This window comes from Passer montanus, unplaced genomic scaffold (genome assembly GCF_014805655.1).
Source record: "Passer montanus isolate IOZ18808 unplaced genomic scaffold, ASM1480565v1 scaffold42, whole genome shotgun sequence".
Classification (NCBI taxonomy): domain Eukaryota; kingdom Metazoa; phylum Chordata; class Aves; order Passeriformes; family Passeridae; genus Passer; species Passer montanus.
This window is the reverse complement of record NW_024369041.1, coordinates 650,574-663,751: the sequence shown is the minus strand read 5'-3', so window position 1 is coordinate 663,751 and position 13,178 is coordinate 650,574. Positions and strand designations below refer to the sequence as shown.

The following is a 13,178-nucleotide window of genomic DNA, read 5'->3' as shown; positions in this document are numbered from 1 at the left end:
GATACGGTCAACAGAAGCATCAGACCCTTTTGTTGAGGAAGATACCAGGACTACAAATACCTGTTCAGAAAGCTAATTCCTCCAGCCAACAGATCAGCTGAAACACAGGTTTATCAATTCTCCTCAATGTTTTGGCATCTCTTTAAAAGTTTTTATTTAAAGAACAGAAAAATTTTTAGATCTTCATCATTCATCTCAAGAGAATACAGTTTTTTAAAAGTGAAAAAAATGTAGTAACTGCAGAGAAGAAAAATATACAAAATTTATTCCTGTGAAAAAACAGAGGCAAATTCTTGACAGTCTTCCTCCCCTTACAGCGAAGACAAAAAATTTCAGTTTAAAAGATTGTCAGAAACAGTCACTCACAGACCCCACTTTGAGACATTCACCAGAAAAAAGCAGAGGTCTAGAAGAATCCTAATATGTTCATGAACAAGAGTGTTGATTTCTCACATACCCCACCACGAACTTCTGAAGAGCATCCACATAATTATGATTTCTCTGAAAACCAGAACAGTTTGACCAGCAACACTTCTCACTGTGCCACACTCCACCAGGGGTACATGGGAATTGTACAACACAAGAAAAGGAATTGCAGAGCTGGTGGCTTGTAAACACAATTTCTGACCTGTTGAAAGCATCCTCAATTGTGACACAGAAAATATCATGCCCCATGAACAATTGCACTATGCAATATTGTAGCAAATTAACCCTTAATGGAACAAAAGCTTCTACAAATCTTTTCTGCTCAGGTATCCAGATGAGGATAATTCCCCTGGGGTTTAATGCTACAGTGTCCTGACAGAGCATTGCACTAGTAAAGGAATGGTGGTGACAACCAGGAAATAGCTCCATGGTTTCCAGCAGCTTAACTGCTAGCACTGGACAAGTCACTGTAGCTGTGCTTTTCCAGGACTACTCATGCCTTTCCACGACCGCACTTTAGGACTTCAGGTGCAAACTTGTTAACATTTGACCTGAAAGTTCCAAAAGGAATTATTGAGTTTGTCTGAATTGCTTCTTCACCATCTCCTCACAGACATCTTAACTTTTTCTGGTGCAACACTACACTCTAATATTTAAAGGGCTTTCTTTTCTAAGGCAGGTGCTTCATTAACTTCTAAATCCACTCATGTATTGTTGTACCTTTTCACACTCACAACTCTTAAACACTACAAGCATGTTAGTCCATAGCTAAGTATCTCAAGGCTGTATCAGACAATTCAGCTGCCCACAGAGCATGACATGTGCTGCCAGCTGTTGACACATCCCTGAGGAAGCTCCTTTCTTCTCTTCTGCATAGTGTATTTACAGCTACACCACCCAACAAAGATCAAAGACTGTCTGAAAGGAAATATTTTAAGAGGATTCTTTTAACAGGGAAGCAACTTAACATGGATAACATGGATACTGAGTCCTCACACTTAGAATAATAATTTGTTTCTCATAAGGGATAAGCTTCTTCAATTACAAAACACCTGGGGCATACTATACATCAGTTTCCTCCTTTCACACAACTTTTAGCTTGCCCTCTTGAACAGAGTAATGAAGTTAATAAAACTTCGCTATGCCTAAGCAATTTCAGCCTCTACATTTTGTACTCACCCAAAAGACAATGTTGTAGCTGAAGAGCAAGTATTTGTACCAACAGCTGACTTCTGCGTTAGAATATCGGTAATAGTGCATCTTCTATGGCACAGCCTCTGCACAAAAGAGAAAGAATGACAGGATTAGGTAAAGATTTCAGGAATAAAGGTTTCTTTCCCAGGTCTCTCTTGCTCTGTTGAGAAAGAGAGTACAGTAATCTGTACCATATGCCATCAAAAGGTATTTTCAAAGTGAGCTCAAACTTCTACTGACCCTACACTTCCTTTCAGTATCTGTTGCTTAATAATCTTATCTAATGTTATAACAGGGCAGGCACACCCACAAAGGAAACTCACTATACAGTTAGCCTAGGAAGATCTATATCAGCAAGTTGACACTCATCTGCCTTCTCACTCTTTCAAAACCATTTTACTTCTGCACATGGCTGCTTGCACTAATCCACAAACCCTGTGGATTGTACATCCAGCAATCCAGCTAGCAGGATATCCAAAGTGGTTACCTGGAATCTCTCAGTGTCTCTGGACTGCTAAATACAAAAGGTAGTTGTACCCGGCTCTTCCATATTTGCGTGTTATTTACCAGATCATCTCCTGTAAGAGGTTTTATTCTCAAGAACCAAAGTCCTGCAGTTTAAAACCCTCTGCTCTGTGGAGTTTGGTTTGCTTCCTTACGCTCACTAGAGAGATAAGGTTCAACCACAACTCTTACTCAAGTATTTCAGACAACTACAGCTCAGAGAATTGTAACTAAACCACCTCTGCAGAAATGCCATGCATAAGAAAAACAGAATAATCTGTGAATTCAGAGCAGGAGTAAGCACTTGCACAGCCCTCACATTCTGGATAGCTGAGTGCTGCCTAAAACAGATGAGCAGCATTTCAATCCTCCAGTTCCTTGAGGTAAATGTCAGTGGAAGGTTTGCAAAGGCAAGGAAACAAGAAAGCAGAATTTTCAAACACCTGCTAACTAAGAAACTGTACTGTGCCATGCTAGTCATTCACAGACAGCATGCAAAACCCAAGCCTACCCAGTAAAGTCTGAAATCCAGACCATGGAAGGACAAGTGAACTGCACCACATCCACAGCTATGAGAAGGTAAACTCGGTTTTTTAGGATTGTTTGGTTTTGGAGTTTCTTTTCCTAGAAAGGAATCCGCACCTCAGTACAAAAAACAATCCCACTTACAGAAGAAACAGAAGTTGGTTTTGAGAATCCCATCCAGTACAGACCAGAGTGTGAATTCATACTTGAGCTTGCTATTTCTAGAGTTCACATGTTGATTTCCATATAATTTTAACCAAACACTGAAAACAGGTTTTCTTCTTTCACCTTCTAACTTCTAATGTGCACGATCCATTTATAGCAAAAAACATTTAACTTTCATTAAAGCAAAGGAAACTGTACTTTATGGCAGTATAGGCAGTGACTGGAAAGGACCTTCCTACATGGGGCCAGCTGTACCACATAGAATGAGTTTCGTAATTTAGTTACTGACCTTTGCAACCCATCCAACATTACAGACAAAATTTAGGAACCTTTACAACTGTTATGAATCATAGCAAAGAACTCTTGCTTAAGCAACATTCCCGCACTTATCTAAGTCCACAACAGAGTGAATATAAGAAAAGGAACAAAGATTGGTTTTCCCAACTTAATTTCAGTTTCTAGCTCCAAATGGCAATTTACATGTCAACAATCAATACACATACACTTGTCCAAGTCAGTCAGTATGATGTGCCTGGGCAAGAGGGGAAAGAGAGGGCACAAGAACAGAATCCTACTAATCTGAGCAGGGTGCAAGGCTCATTTGCATTACTGTAATCCCATTTTACAGCAATACCCTGGCTACCAGTGCAACTATATTCCCCAGATGCAGACACACTGAGGCCTCCATCACTTTTGTGCCTCCTCCCTCAGAAAATCAGGAACCTGGTAAGAGACAGGAGCAGCAACTGCAAAATGCACATAAGGAACATTGTTTTTGTGTTGCTACATCTACAAAAGAGAAGGCAGCAGCTTGCATTTAGCTAGCACATCATTAAATTTCACAAAAATTTCACAAAAATTACAAAAGAGACTTAAAACATAACCTGAGGCAAAAAGGCAAGCACATCACTTCACAACCTAAAGTACAAACATCATCTGAAGACTTAATTTTTGTTAGATTACCCTTTCTGGCATTGGACTTATATGCAACTGTTCGGCCCCAGCTTCACTGAAACTATTCACAGGAATAAGAGGATTAAAAGTATCCTTATTGACAAGAACTGCTCCCCACCTACCTCACTGTTTCAGCCACCCGCTTGCAAGACAATTCTCCACACTACAAACAACTGCTAAAATGCCCCAGTCAATACCAATCACAGTATTTTAGCAGAATGAAAAAGTCAAATACTTTTTTTCCAACATACACACTTCGAAGTGCTCAGAAATGATGGGGGGGTCTATTACCTGTACTGGCAAGAAGCTGTCCTGTAACAGCACAGAGCTCCTCAGGCAGACAATAGCTCCCAAAACACCTGCCTATCTAAAGAGCTGATTTGGCTTGCTCTGTGCTTACCTTCATCAGAATTCTTTTGGTGGTTCTTGACAGACCACTGAACACAGTATGGCTGCTATGGGAGTAGCATAATAAATCTGAAGTGCAGGTATGTGATTTTTTTCCACTAACACTACAAACAAATGAAGCAGTCCACTCAAGACACAGCCACCCTCCCCGTTGTTCACACTAAAAGCAATCATGTTTCCTAACACAGAAGGCATCTGTAACCAGTCCAGAAATCTGCTTGTCAGTAATTGACTTTGTTCACAGCGCAGGCTGCATAGCTCTGGTTAGGCAATACTAAAAACACTTGGAAGATTAAAGCAGTATGTGGGCAGCACAGACTAATAACGTTCTCTACTGTGTTTCAGACAAAGCAAGTCACATTGAGTCAGCTGACAGTTATCACCCACCCACAGCAACAGGAATTTCTAAAAATCAAATACAGAGCCCTGCTGCTTTGCTAGAAAATAATTTTGTCTTGGTGTTTACAGCTTTAGTGTGAGGGGGAAAAATGTAGTCATTCATCAAGAGGATACTGCCATTTTCAACACCCACAATTCCACTCTTACCTTCAAAATGCTACAGCAGTGATATTCCTAACTCATATTCCTATCATAAAACAGATACTGTGATCTGTTAACTAATCTAATGTAGATATGCAGAGAAATCCTCATGGATAAGACGTTAAGTCTACAACAAACGCAACAAAGTAATTTTCTAGACATAGGTCCAAAAATTATTTTAATCCTCCAGAGACATTTACTTTACAAGGCAAACGTAAGACACACTAAAGTTCCAAGTTCAGACAATACTGGCACCACACAGAGTCCTGATCCCCTCCCTGTCCCTCCTAAAATCCACAACCATTAATCAACTACTCAGTTGAGCCAACAGCCACACAGCAAACCACTAGCAAATCTTCAGATCAATCCTGTAATCTTGTACCACACAGCAAGGAGTAAACAGGTTTAAGCCTTCAATCCACCTTGCCAGAGCATGGACAAATGCCAGCGTGGGGGCAGTCAGGAGGTGGCAGGAGAACAAGGATGGGAAAGCAAAAGCAGTGGCAGCTTGAGTGTGCCCATGGACACACAGCACCCCTCTAGTGCCAGCCTATACCAGCAGCACACCTGAAGCCAACACACTGAAAGATGAACCTGGGGGAACAAGGGCACAACTGAGGCAAGAGGAAAAAAAATATAATTTGCCAAGCTGTTGGCTTCTCCACCACTGTTCACCAATACCAAGCATTAAATCTATATGAAGCTCGTGAAGTAAATTGACATAGAACAATTTGCTGAGGAGCAAGAATTTTTAAAATACAGCAAGAGACATCCTTTGGTCTATGACTTGTTTTGATATGACTCAACTCCATTCCATCAAGACCAAATATATATCAAAAAGCATCAATTCATTCAAGATACTATGCCACTAAAAACAACTGTCATTCTTTGAGGGTGCTCAGTCATTAAGGGTTTTTGTGAAGGTAAAAGGCTGCCTAATCCCTGACCAGAAAAAATTCAGAGATATTCTTAGGACCTTCTAAAAACAGAACTAAGAGGCACCTATAGATTGCTCTTTCCACATCCTAGAGAGAAGCTGACCACCAAAGGGGCTCTAATGTCCAGAACACTATCTGGGTGCCAGCCATCAAATCTTCACGTGAAGGGGCTGAGCTGGTACAGCATAAAGCAAGATAAACTGACAGGATGTGATTCTCTTACAGGCTAATCTGCTCCTGGAAACAGACAGGAGTCCTGCTGATGACTCAGGAACTCCAAGCAAGCATGTGTCATTTTGCAGTTTTGTCTCCAAGAAACTCAGACTAGGGCCTCAAAAAGAACAGACAAGCTTCTCTCAGGGAACACAAGTGTAGTTTATTTAGTTCTGCTGCAGTTCAGGTGAGCAGAGAAATATTTGTTCATTCTCAGAAGAAACCTGAGGATTAATCAACAAAAGGGTATTTTTTTTAACCTGAAAGACTTATGATGAAAGACAAATATCATTAATAGGTTATTCCAGTTTCACCAGAAAAATAATGGAAGAAACAAATCTCAGAACTCAATGGAAAACATGGCCAAAGCCAGACAGAATTCTTAAGACATCATCTTTTGGGACCCTTATTTTGTACTGTGCTGAAGACTCAAAGACCTCAAAGAATATTTTAAGCAGAAGTTGCCCCACTGTAAGCACTAAAAAACAATCCTTCAGAGAAGAAACAAATGTTGGGAAGGGTTTCAGTAACCAGGGTTTATTCTATTACTGCATCACAAACGACAACTTAGGAAAACTTGTCAGAAACCAAACCCCAAACAAAGGAAGCAGTAATTCAAAAGAGCTCCACTGCAGGTCTCTATACCTCACACTCCTCATGCTGCACTTTCAGCCAAACCACCACTTCTATGCAAATGAGTTGCATCAAAAACACCATGTAAATGCTCAGAAAAAGTGGACACTCACATTTTTGAGAATAAGCTACATGGTCATCAAGAACCTTTTCTGAACTCCCCACTTGACTAACATCACAGATCCTTTGGCATAAAGGCTCTACACTGCACAACTGTAATTCAAGGAGCTATTCAAGCTATGATTCATGGAATATTTTCAGCTCCATTTGCTTTCTTAAGCCAACAGAACTACACTAAAGACTTGTAGAAGGCAAGCAGAATTCAGTACTGCTCCCACAGCAATTCAAAAGCTGTAACAGAGGACAACAGCAGTTCTACCAATTTCATTTGTCACTGTTCTTCATGCAGAAGCTACAAAAGATGCAGTTCACTGGCCTTGCTTCCATGTGAAAAAGTATTTATTCCTACTCACCAAAAAAAGCTATACTAATATTTAAAAAGAAATCAGCAAAACAGAAGAAGTTCCAAAGAGTCCATATTTTCATTTACACAAACCAGTCAGAATGCCAGTCAATGACGCTGTACAATGGAAGTCTTGACAGTGTAAATTCAAACTACAAATATTTTTAGTTATTGACACTGAGGAGAGACACAACTCAATTATCCAGAGAATTTCAGTACATTTATGCTAGTTCTGCCCCACTGACTTACTTCACTGAAGTAACTGAACAGATAGGGTAGTTTCTGCTTCAACATGCAGAAGTGCTTGACAAAGGTATCAGTGAAAAGGCAAGGACCTCTTAGCTAGTTCAAGGAAAATCTGCTCAAAGCAGCTGACTGCAAACAAAGCATCTACTCCACATTCTGACTTAAAGCAAGAGATAGCACAGGAAACAGAAAAAAGAAAATGTTATATGTAAACTTCGTCTAAAAGCCAGCAATTTTCCAAACATAAGGAGAATGCAGTAGAAGAGAGATGGATCCTTTTATAAGATATCTATTCCTTTACTAATATTTAAGAAATGCAGAGAAGAACAGGAGCACAGGATGTAGGGCCTTCACTGACCTTATCCTCAGAAGCACTATTGGTTAAACCTCTGGAGTTAAAACTCAGTTGGATTACACCAAAGTAAGTGAAAACAACACTAGATACTATCACTACCATTCAACAGATTATTAACAACTTAGAAAAGTTTAAAAAATTATTTTGTGTCTGTGAAAGCTTTCTTTAATAAAGCTATTGACAAGTTTCATCTGAATAGGACCTTGCCTGTGCTGCAATTTATTCACTACACACAATAAGCCACAAGTCATGCTTTCCTTTTAATTCGCAGCAAGTATTGGGAAACACAGAGAAGCCAGTTAGTCATTCTGAGCAGGAATTTATCCACCCCAGGGTGCGAAACCTGTCAGGACAAGTAACCAGAATAATCTTAGCTGACCCAAACTTCTCAGTTGCTTTCTACTACGTCTCATGAGAGCAGATACACACCAACTCTCTGTAACATCAACAGCTGCAAGGCAAAACTCAAAGTCTTAATTTAAAAGAAGCATGTAATTTGATTTTTTCTCCTCGTTCTAAAAGAAGGTTTTGGAAGCCTTACAAAGCAAATATCTTATCTGAGGAGCCAGAACTTCCAGTTTAGGGAATATTTTTACTTCTATTTAGTAATCCAACAGTAACAGAACCTATTTCATACACTTTGTCTGCTCCCTCCCATACCTCCACACAGACCAAAAGGTTTCAAGAACAGATTGGGTCCCTCCATTTGCTATCTCATTTCATATCATAAAAAAGTCAGGAAGCGACCACCTTTCTTTGCTGACAAATACACTCCCTCTTCAGAGAACATCCTAAACTTTTATACATATTGTGACTTTTCTCCACTTCCAGGAATGCCACTTGTTCAGTCTCTAGTTATATTTCAGTCCAAAATAATATATCTTTATTTTCTCTTTTCATAAGAAAAACCCCAAGAGACTGATTATAGCAATATACAACAAAGAAGTGATGAGCATATAATTTGCTTTGGGTTTTGTGGTTTGTTTCCTTAAAAATGTTCCTTGCTTTGGATATAATGTGCAGTCTGTCTACATCCACACCATATTTCTTAGCCTTCACAATGAATATTCCTATACACAAATTTATATATATAAACATATCTATTACAGATAATAAAAGAGATATTTATTTTAACAGTTTAAATCAGATCAAGGTATTTCTTAGTTAAAAAAAAATAATATTACAGGGTTGAAATCTGATCTCCAGAGATGAGCATGCTAAGTAATGACTGCAATATCTGGATAATAATAGCTACATTGACCACTCATTCTGTTTAAACAATGTTGACTCCATGTCACAGAAACAAGAAGTGGAGTTCAATCCACAAAACCCCTTTTTTTCCCTCCCCTCCCACCTCAGTTACCAGGGCCTATGTTTTCAACACCAGAGCATCACTCATTTCAAATGAGGCACCAGGGAACACTGCTTTTTGAGGAAAGGCACGGAGGGTTTGGGGACAATGCCCCCCAAGCTTTCTTTTGCTGCCCTCCACCTCCAGCAGCTTTATTATAACAACCAGGACAGCCTCATTTTACAATCACCAGCTTCCAAGCCACAAGAGAAAATGGCTCTTTGTGGCCACGTAGACAGCTCAACCACTGTGTAATTCATCTCCTTACCTCCTTTCTGGTAAAGAAACACACTTGTGAAACTTGCAAAACCCAACTAGAAGATAAACCTCTAAGGCAGCACTGGAAAATCTTAAAGATGTGACCAAACAGCCTTCACCCGTGTCTCACAATCCCTTCACTTCAGCAGCATCAATGTCTCACCCAAATACACAGCAACAATTAATGCCTCAGGAGTTATAGCAAGTAGGTTTGCAGAGCACCCTGCACATGTTACCACTCCACAGGGAAAAGATTAGAGAGACAAAAACCAATGTTGCTTCAGGACAAGCCCATGCTTGAACAGCTCCAGCCCTGCCCCCCAAAGCCAGTGTTCTGGCAGGTCGTGAGAAAGCCTTGACTGTCTCGCCCAAAGTCTCTGCACCCGCCCCTGGGGAAGGAGGAAAAACAGGCTTTCCACCTCTCAGGATGATGCCAAGAACAACACCGTGCCATTTAGAGATCAGGGCAACAAAGGCTGTGAAGGGACGCAGCGAGTGCTCCTTCCAACACAGACCTCAGTCTGCAACAGCTAATTACAAACACCAGCAGAATTAGAAGGTGCAGAGCTTAGACACAAACACCTCCTAACCTGTGCCTTCAGCAAAACCAGAAACATAGCTCCTGATGGAGAAAACGTGACAACAGAGGAAACTGCCACCTGAATGGGCTGACAGCACAGGGACTGGCTACACAAGCAGCACAGCTCAGATAAACACCACCACAGAGCTGAACCACTCCTTCCCTTCTCACTCGCCCCAGCTGGACAGGCTCTTTCAGTTGAACACTCTCCTGTTTTGCAGGAGCAGACCACTACCCTGACCACTTAGTCAAAATATCCTTTCAAGCTCAGCATGATGGACACTTGGCAAAGAAAGCTGCCTTGTTGTCTTCCAAGAGCCATCTCACCAACTGCTTTCCAAGAGTCATCTCACTAATTGCCTTCCATTAGCTTCAAGTCAGACAGCTTTCCTGATGAACCTTCCTGCTCCACAGGCTTGCCACGCAGCCAAACTGAAGCAGCTTAGTACTCCGGGCAGGGTGGAAAGCTTTGCTGTTATTACCCTTTATTAGATACAGCTCCACCACTGCAGGCATATTTTGGACCACAAGGTCCTTCCCTGAGCACCATCTAATAACAAACTGTCGAGGGATAAGCAATAGGCATCCAAAGAATCAGCTCCATACCCCAGCAGCCAGAAGGCTGCTGTCACATAAAGACCAAAATCCAACCTCTCAGGTGTCTCCCTTCAGATCCAAGTTACTTGAGGCTATTCCCTTTGTTTTCTATTCCAGAAGTTTCTAGATGTCAGTAAACATATTTCAGCATCCATTTTATGCCCCAAAGCAAGAGTACACAACTTGCCAAGCTGAATAAATGAGGTTTTAAAAAATATTAAAATTCACAGCATTCAGCTGCCTCCAAATACTCTGTAGCTGCAAGGGCAGCAACTCAAACACCTGACTTTGTTACCTTCAAGTCCATCAATTATTTAGACAAAGCTCCTTTCCAGAGAGACTCAAGTATCAATTATTTAGTCCTTGAGCAGGAAACAAAAACTGTTAAAAGAGGAAAAGAGATTTCTGGAAAGGGCTGTTGGGACACATGAACACTTTTGAGGTTGTACACAAACAACCTGCCTGAAACAGAACGAGAATGCCAAAATAAAACAACCCCTAAAGCCAAAAGCTCACGTGCACACACAAGCTCCTCAAGTGCCAGAGCCAATTAGTGCCAAAGAGCCCCAACTACATCAGGGGGGCTCAGGACAGCTCTTCCCACGGAAGACCTTGATCAGTTTGGCATAAATGCCTGTTCTCTAGCCCAGGAGCACACAACACAGAAAAGCTGTTTTCTAACACCACAGAAGCTCTTTTACAACACCAAGACAACATTCAACAACGCTCACTACAAAGACCAAGGGGAGGCAGAGCCCTGTGTTTATTACACCCTTGACTTTCTCACTCAGGTTCAGATGAAGGATGAAGACAGGCCTAAGATTTTCAGCTTTTGCACAGTTTCTAAAGACAGTGACACAGAAAGAGCTCTCAGAAGAAGCACAGATAAAGCAATCACCTTAGATAAGAGCAGAAATTCTTCCACCCACACGTATCATCCGCAAACTGTGGTACAATGAAAAGGACAAAACACTGTTGCTTGGCTCCCAAAGAGTTGAAGAAAGACAGGAAACATTGAAGCAAAACAAGTGCTGATCCCTCCCCCCCACCAAACAGGGGCTGAGGCACACTTTGGACCAGAAAAGAAAATAAACCTATTTTTAACCCCAGTCAAGAGCCCTGGATTTGGATATGGCTCCTATTGTGGCCAGCATTTTTTTTTCCCCGTTTGCTAAAGGTTTTCTGCACAAGTGATAACAGAATTCACATGTGAATAATCAAGCAGAGTGTTTCTTCTATCTGAGGGCTTCAGTTCCAAGATTTATGTCAGATTGGTCAAAAAGTTTAGCAAAAGCCTGGCCATTCAAGGCAGTTGTTTCAATTACAAACATCACAATCTCTTATACAGTCAATTTTTAAGGATCACTTTTGAAGGTGATCCTCAACACCTGCACTTTGCTATTATCCTCACCTGTGACATTCCCAAAATAGAAGAATTTGCCCAACAATGATTTTTCAGCTAACTGACCATCTGAAAGCAGATCTTCTCCAGAATAAAGTTGTTTTACAACACAAAAAGTAGTTCAATAAATATGACATCCAGCAGTTAAAGTGTGCATTTAAAATTAAGTCAGAGCTTAGACATTTCAGCCCCTCCTTTTCTTTTTAGATTACTGAATCAAAATTCAGATTCCTGTATTCTTGGGAAGATCCAAACTGTTACTCTTTAAAACCCACACATACCTAACCTTGATAAGCTTTAGTCTGACTATCTCTGACGTTGTTCTTAACCTTCATGAGATATTTTGACTGAGCATGAGCAAAAGAATCGAAGAGAAAGATCCTGCTCCTGTCCAAACTGTGCCAGGGGCTGAAGGCAGCATCAGTAGCTCCACCCAAGCCACCAAGCAGAGCTTTGGAAGAGCCAAAAACTTTAGGACTGGGCAATACCAGAGAGGAAGACACATGACGATCCTTTGGATCTAGAATGCAACCTCTGTATCTAGAAATAACTTCTGCTTAATTCCACTTTAGTAACAGCCCGCACCATTTACTGTTTGATGGTCTAATTTACTTTATCTGAGCTACTTCAGCTTGAAGCAAAATGCAAACCACAGCACGTTCATGGATTTTGTGAATTGCAGCCCTCCTAGCCTTAAAAATGTACCACAGGTGGCAAAGTGTGAAAGTCTGTTCTACCAAAAAACAGGAAGTTTTGACACAGGAAGCCACAATGCAAAGCAACGTGGCACAGAGAGCTCACAAGTGAAGTGTGTCCGAAATCCACAGATTTTTCCATACCCCCACCCAGGTGAAACTTTTTGTAAAAGCAAAAAAATAAAGGGAGGATCTGTGGAACAGTTTTGATAACTGCTCTGTGAACTCCACTTCCCCTCACACACACCCCAATGAGAATTCTGAATTAACACAGGGAGCTCAAAACAAGCATTTAATTTATTCACGCTTATCAGTGCTCAAACTGTGGCACACCTAACCCACGATGAGAAACTTGATAGACTAAGACAATTTGCCAGCAGTAAAATTCCTCTTTTTTCCAAACACCCATTTACAGGTAATGGCACATTAGTACCCTCCCACTAAAGCTTCATAAACTAAATAAAAACACCCTCTAAAGGAAATCAGAGGTCAGCCTCAAAACAATCAAATATTCCTGTCATTCATTAGAAACATACAACAAACTCATTTCATCATCCAGACATAACCAAATTCATAAGACACCATGTCAACAACTTTCTTGCTACACCCAAGAGCAAAAAGTTATGCCTTCAACACCAAGGAAAGTATCCCAATTAAACAGCATCTTAAGGCTCAGAGCGAGGGTTTTTTATGCTCCTTTCATTAAGTATTACAAGGCCCAAGCCAGTAAA

General features: G+C 40.7%; 1 protein-coding gene across 2 annotated transcripts in view; it reads right to left on the bottom strand.

Moving 5' to 3' along the window:
* Positions 1–13,178, bottom strand: part of TSPAN14 (tetraspanin 14) — a 35,259-nt gene that overhangs the window by 19,380 nt on the left and 2,701 nt on the right. For both annotated transcript variants that reach the window (XM_039719663.1, XM_039719662.1), the window contains exon 2: positions 1,606–1,703. In XM_039719663.1, coding sequence (XP_039575597.1) covers positions 1,606–1,686 — 81 coding nt within the window. In that variant the 5' untranslated portion in view covers positions 1,687–1,703. The remainder of the gene's footprint in view (positions 1–1,605; positions 1,704–13,178) is intronic.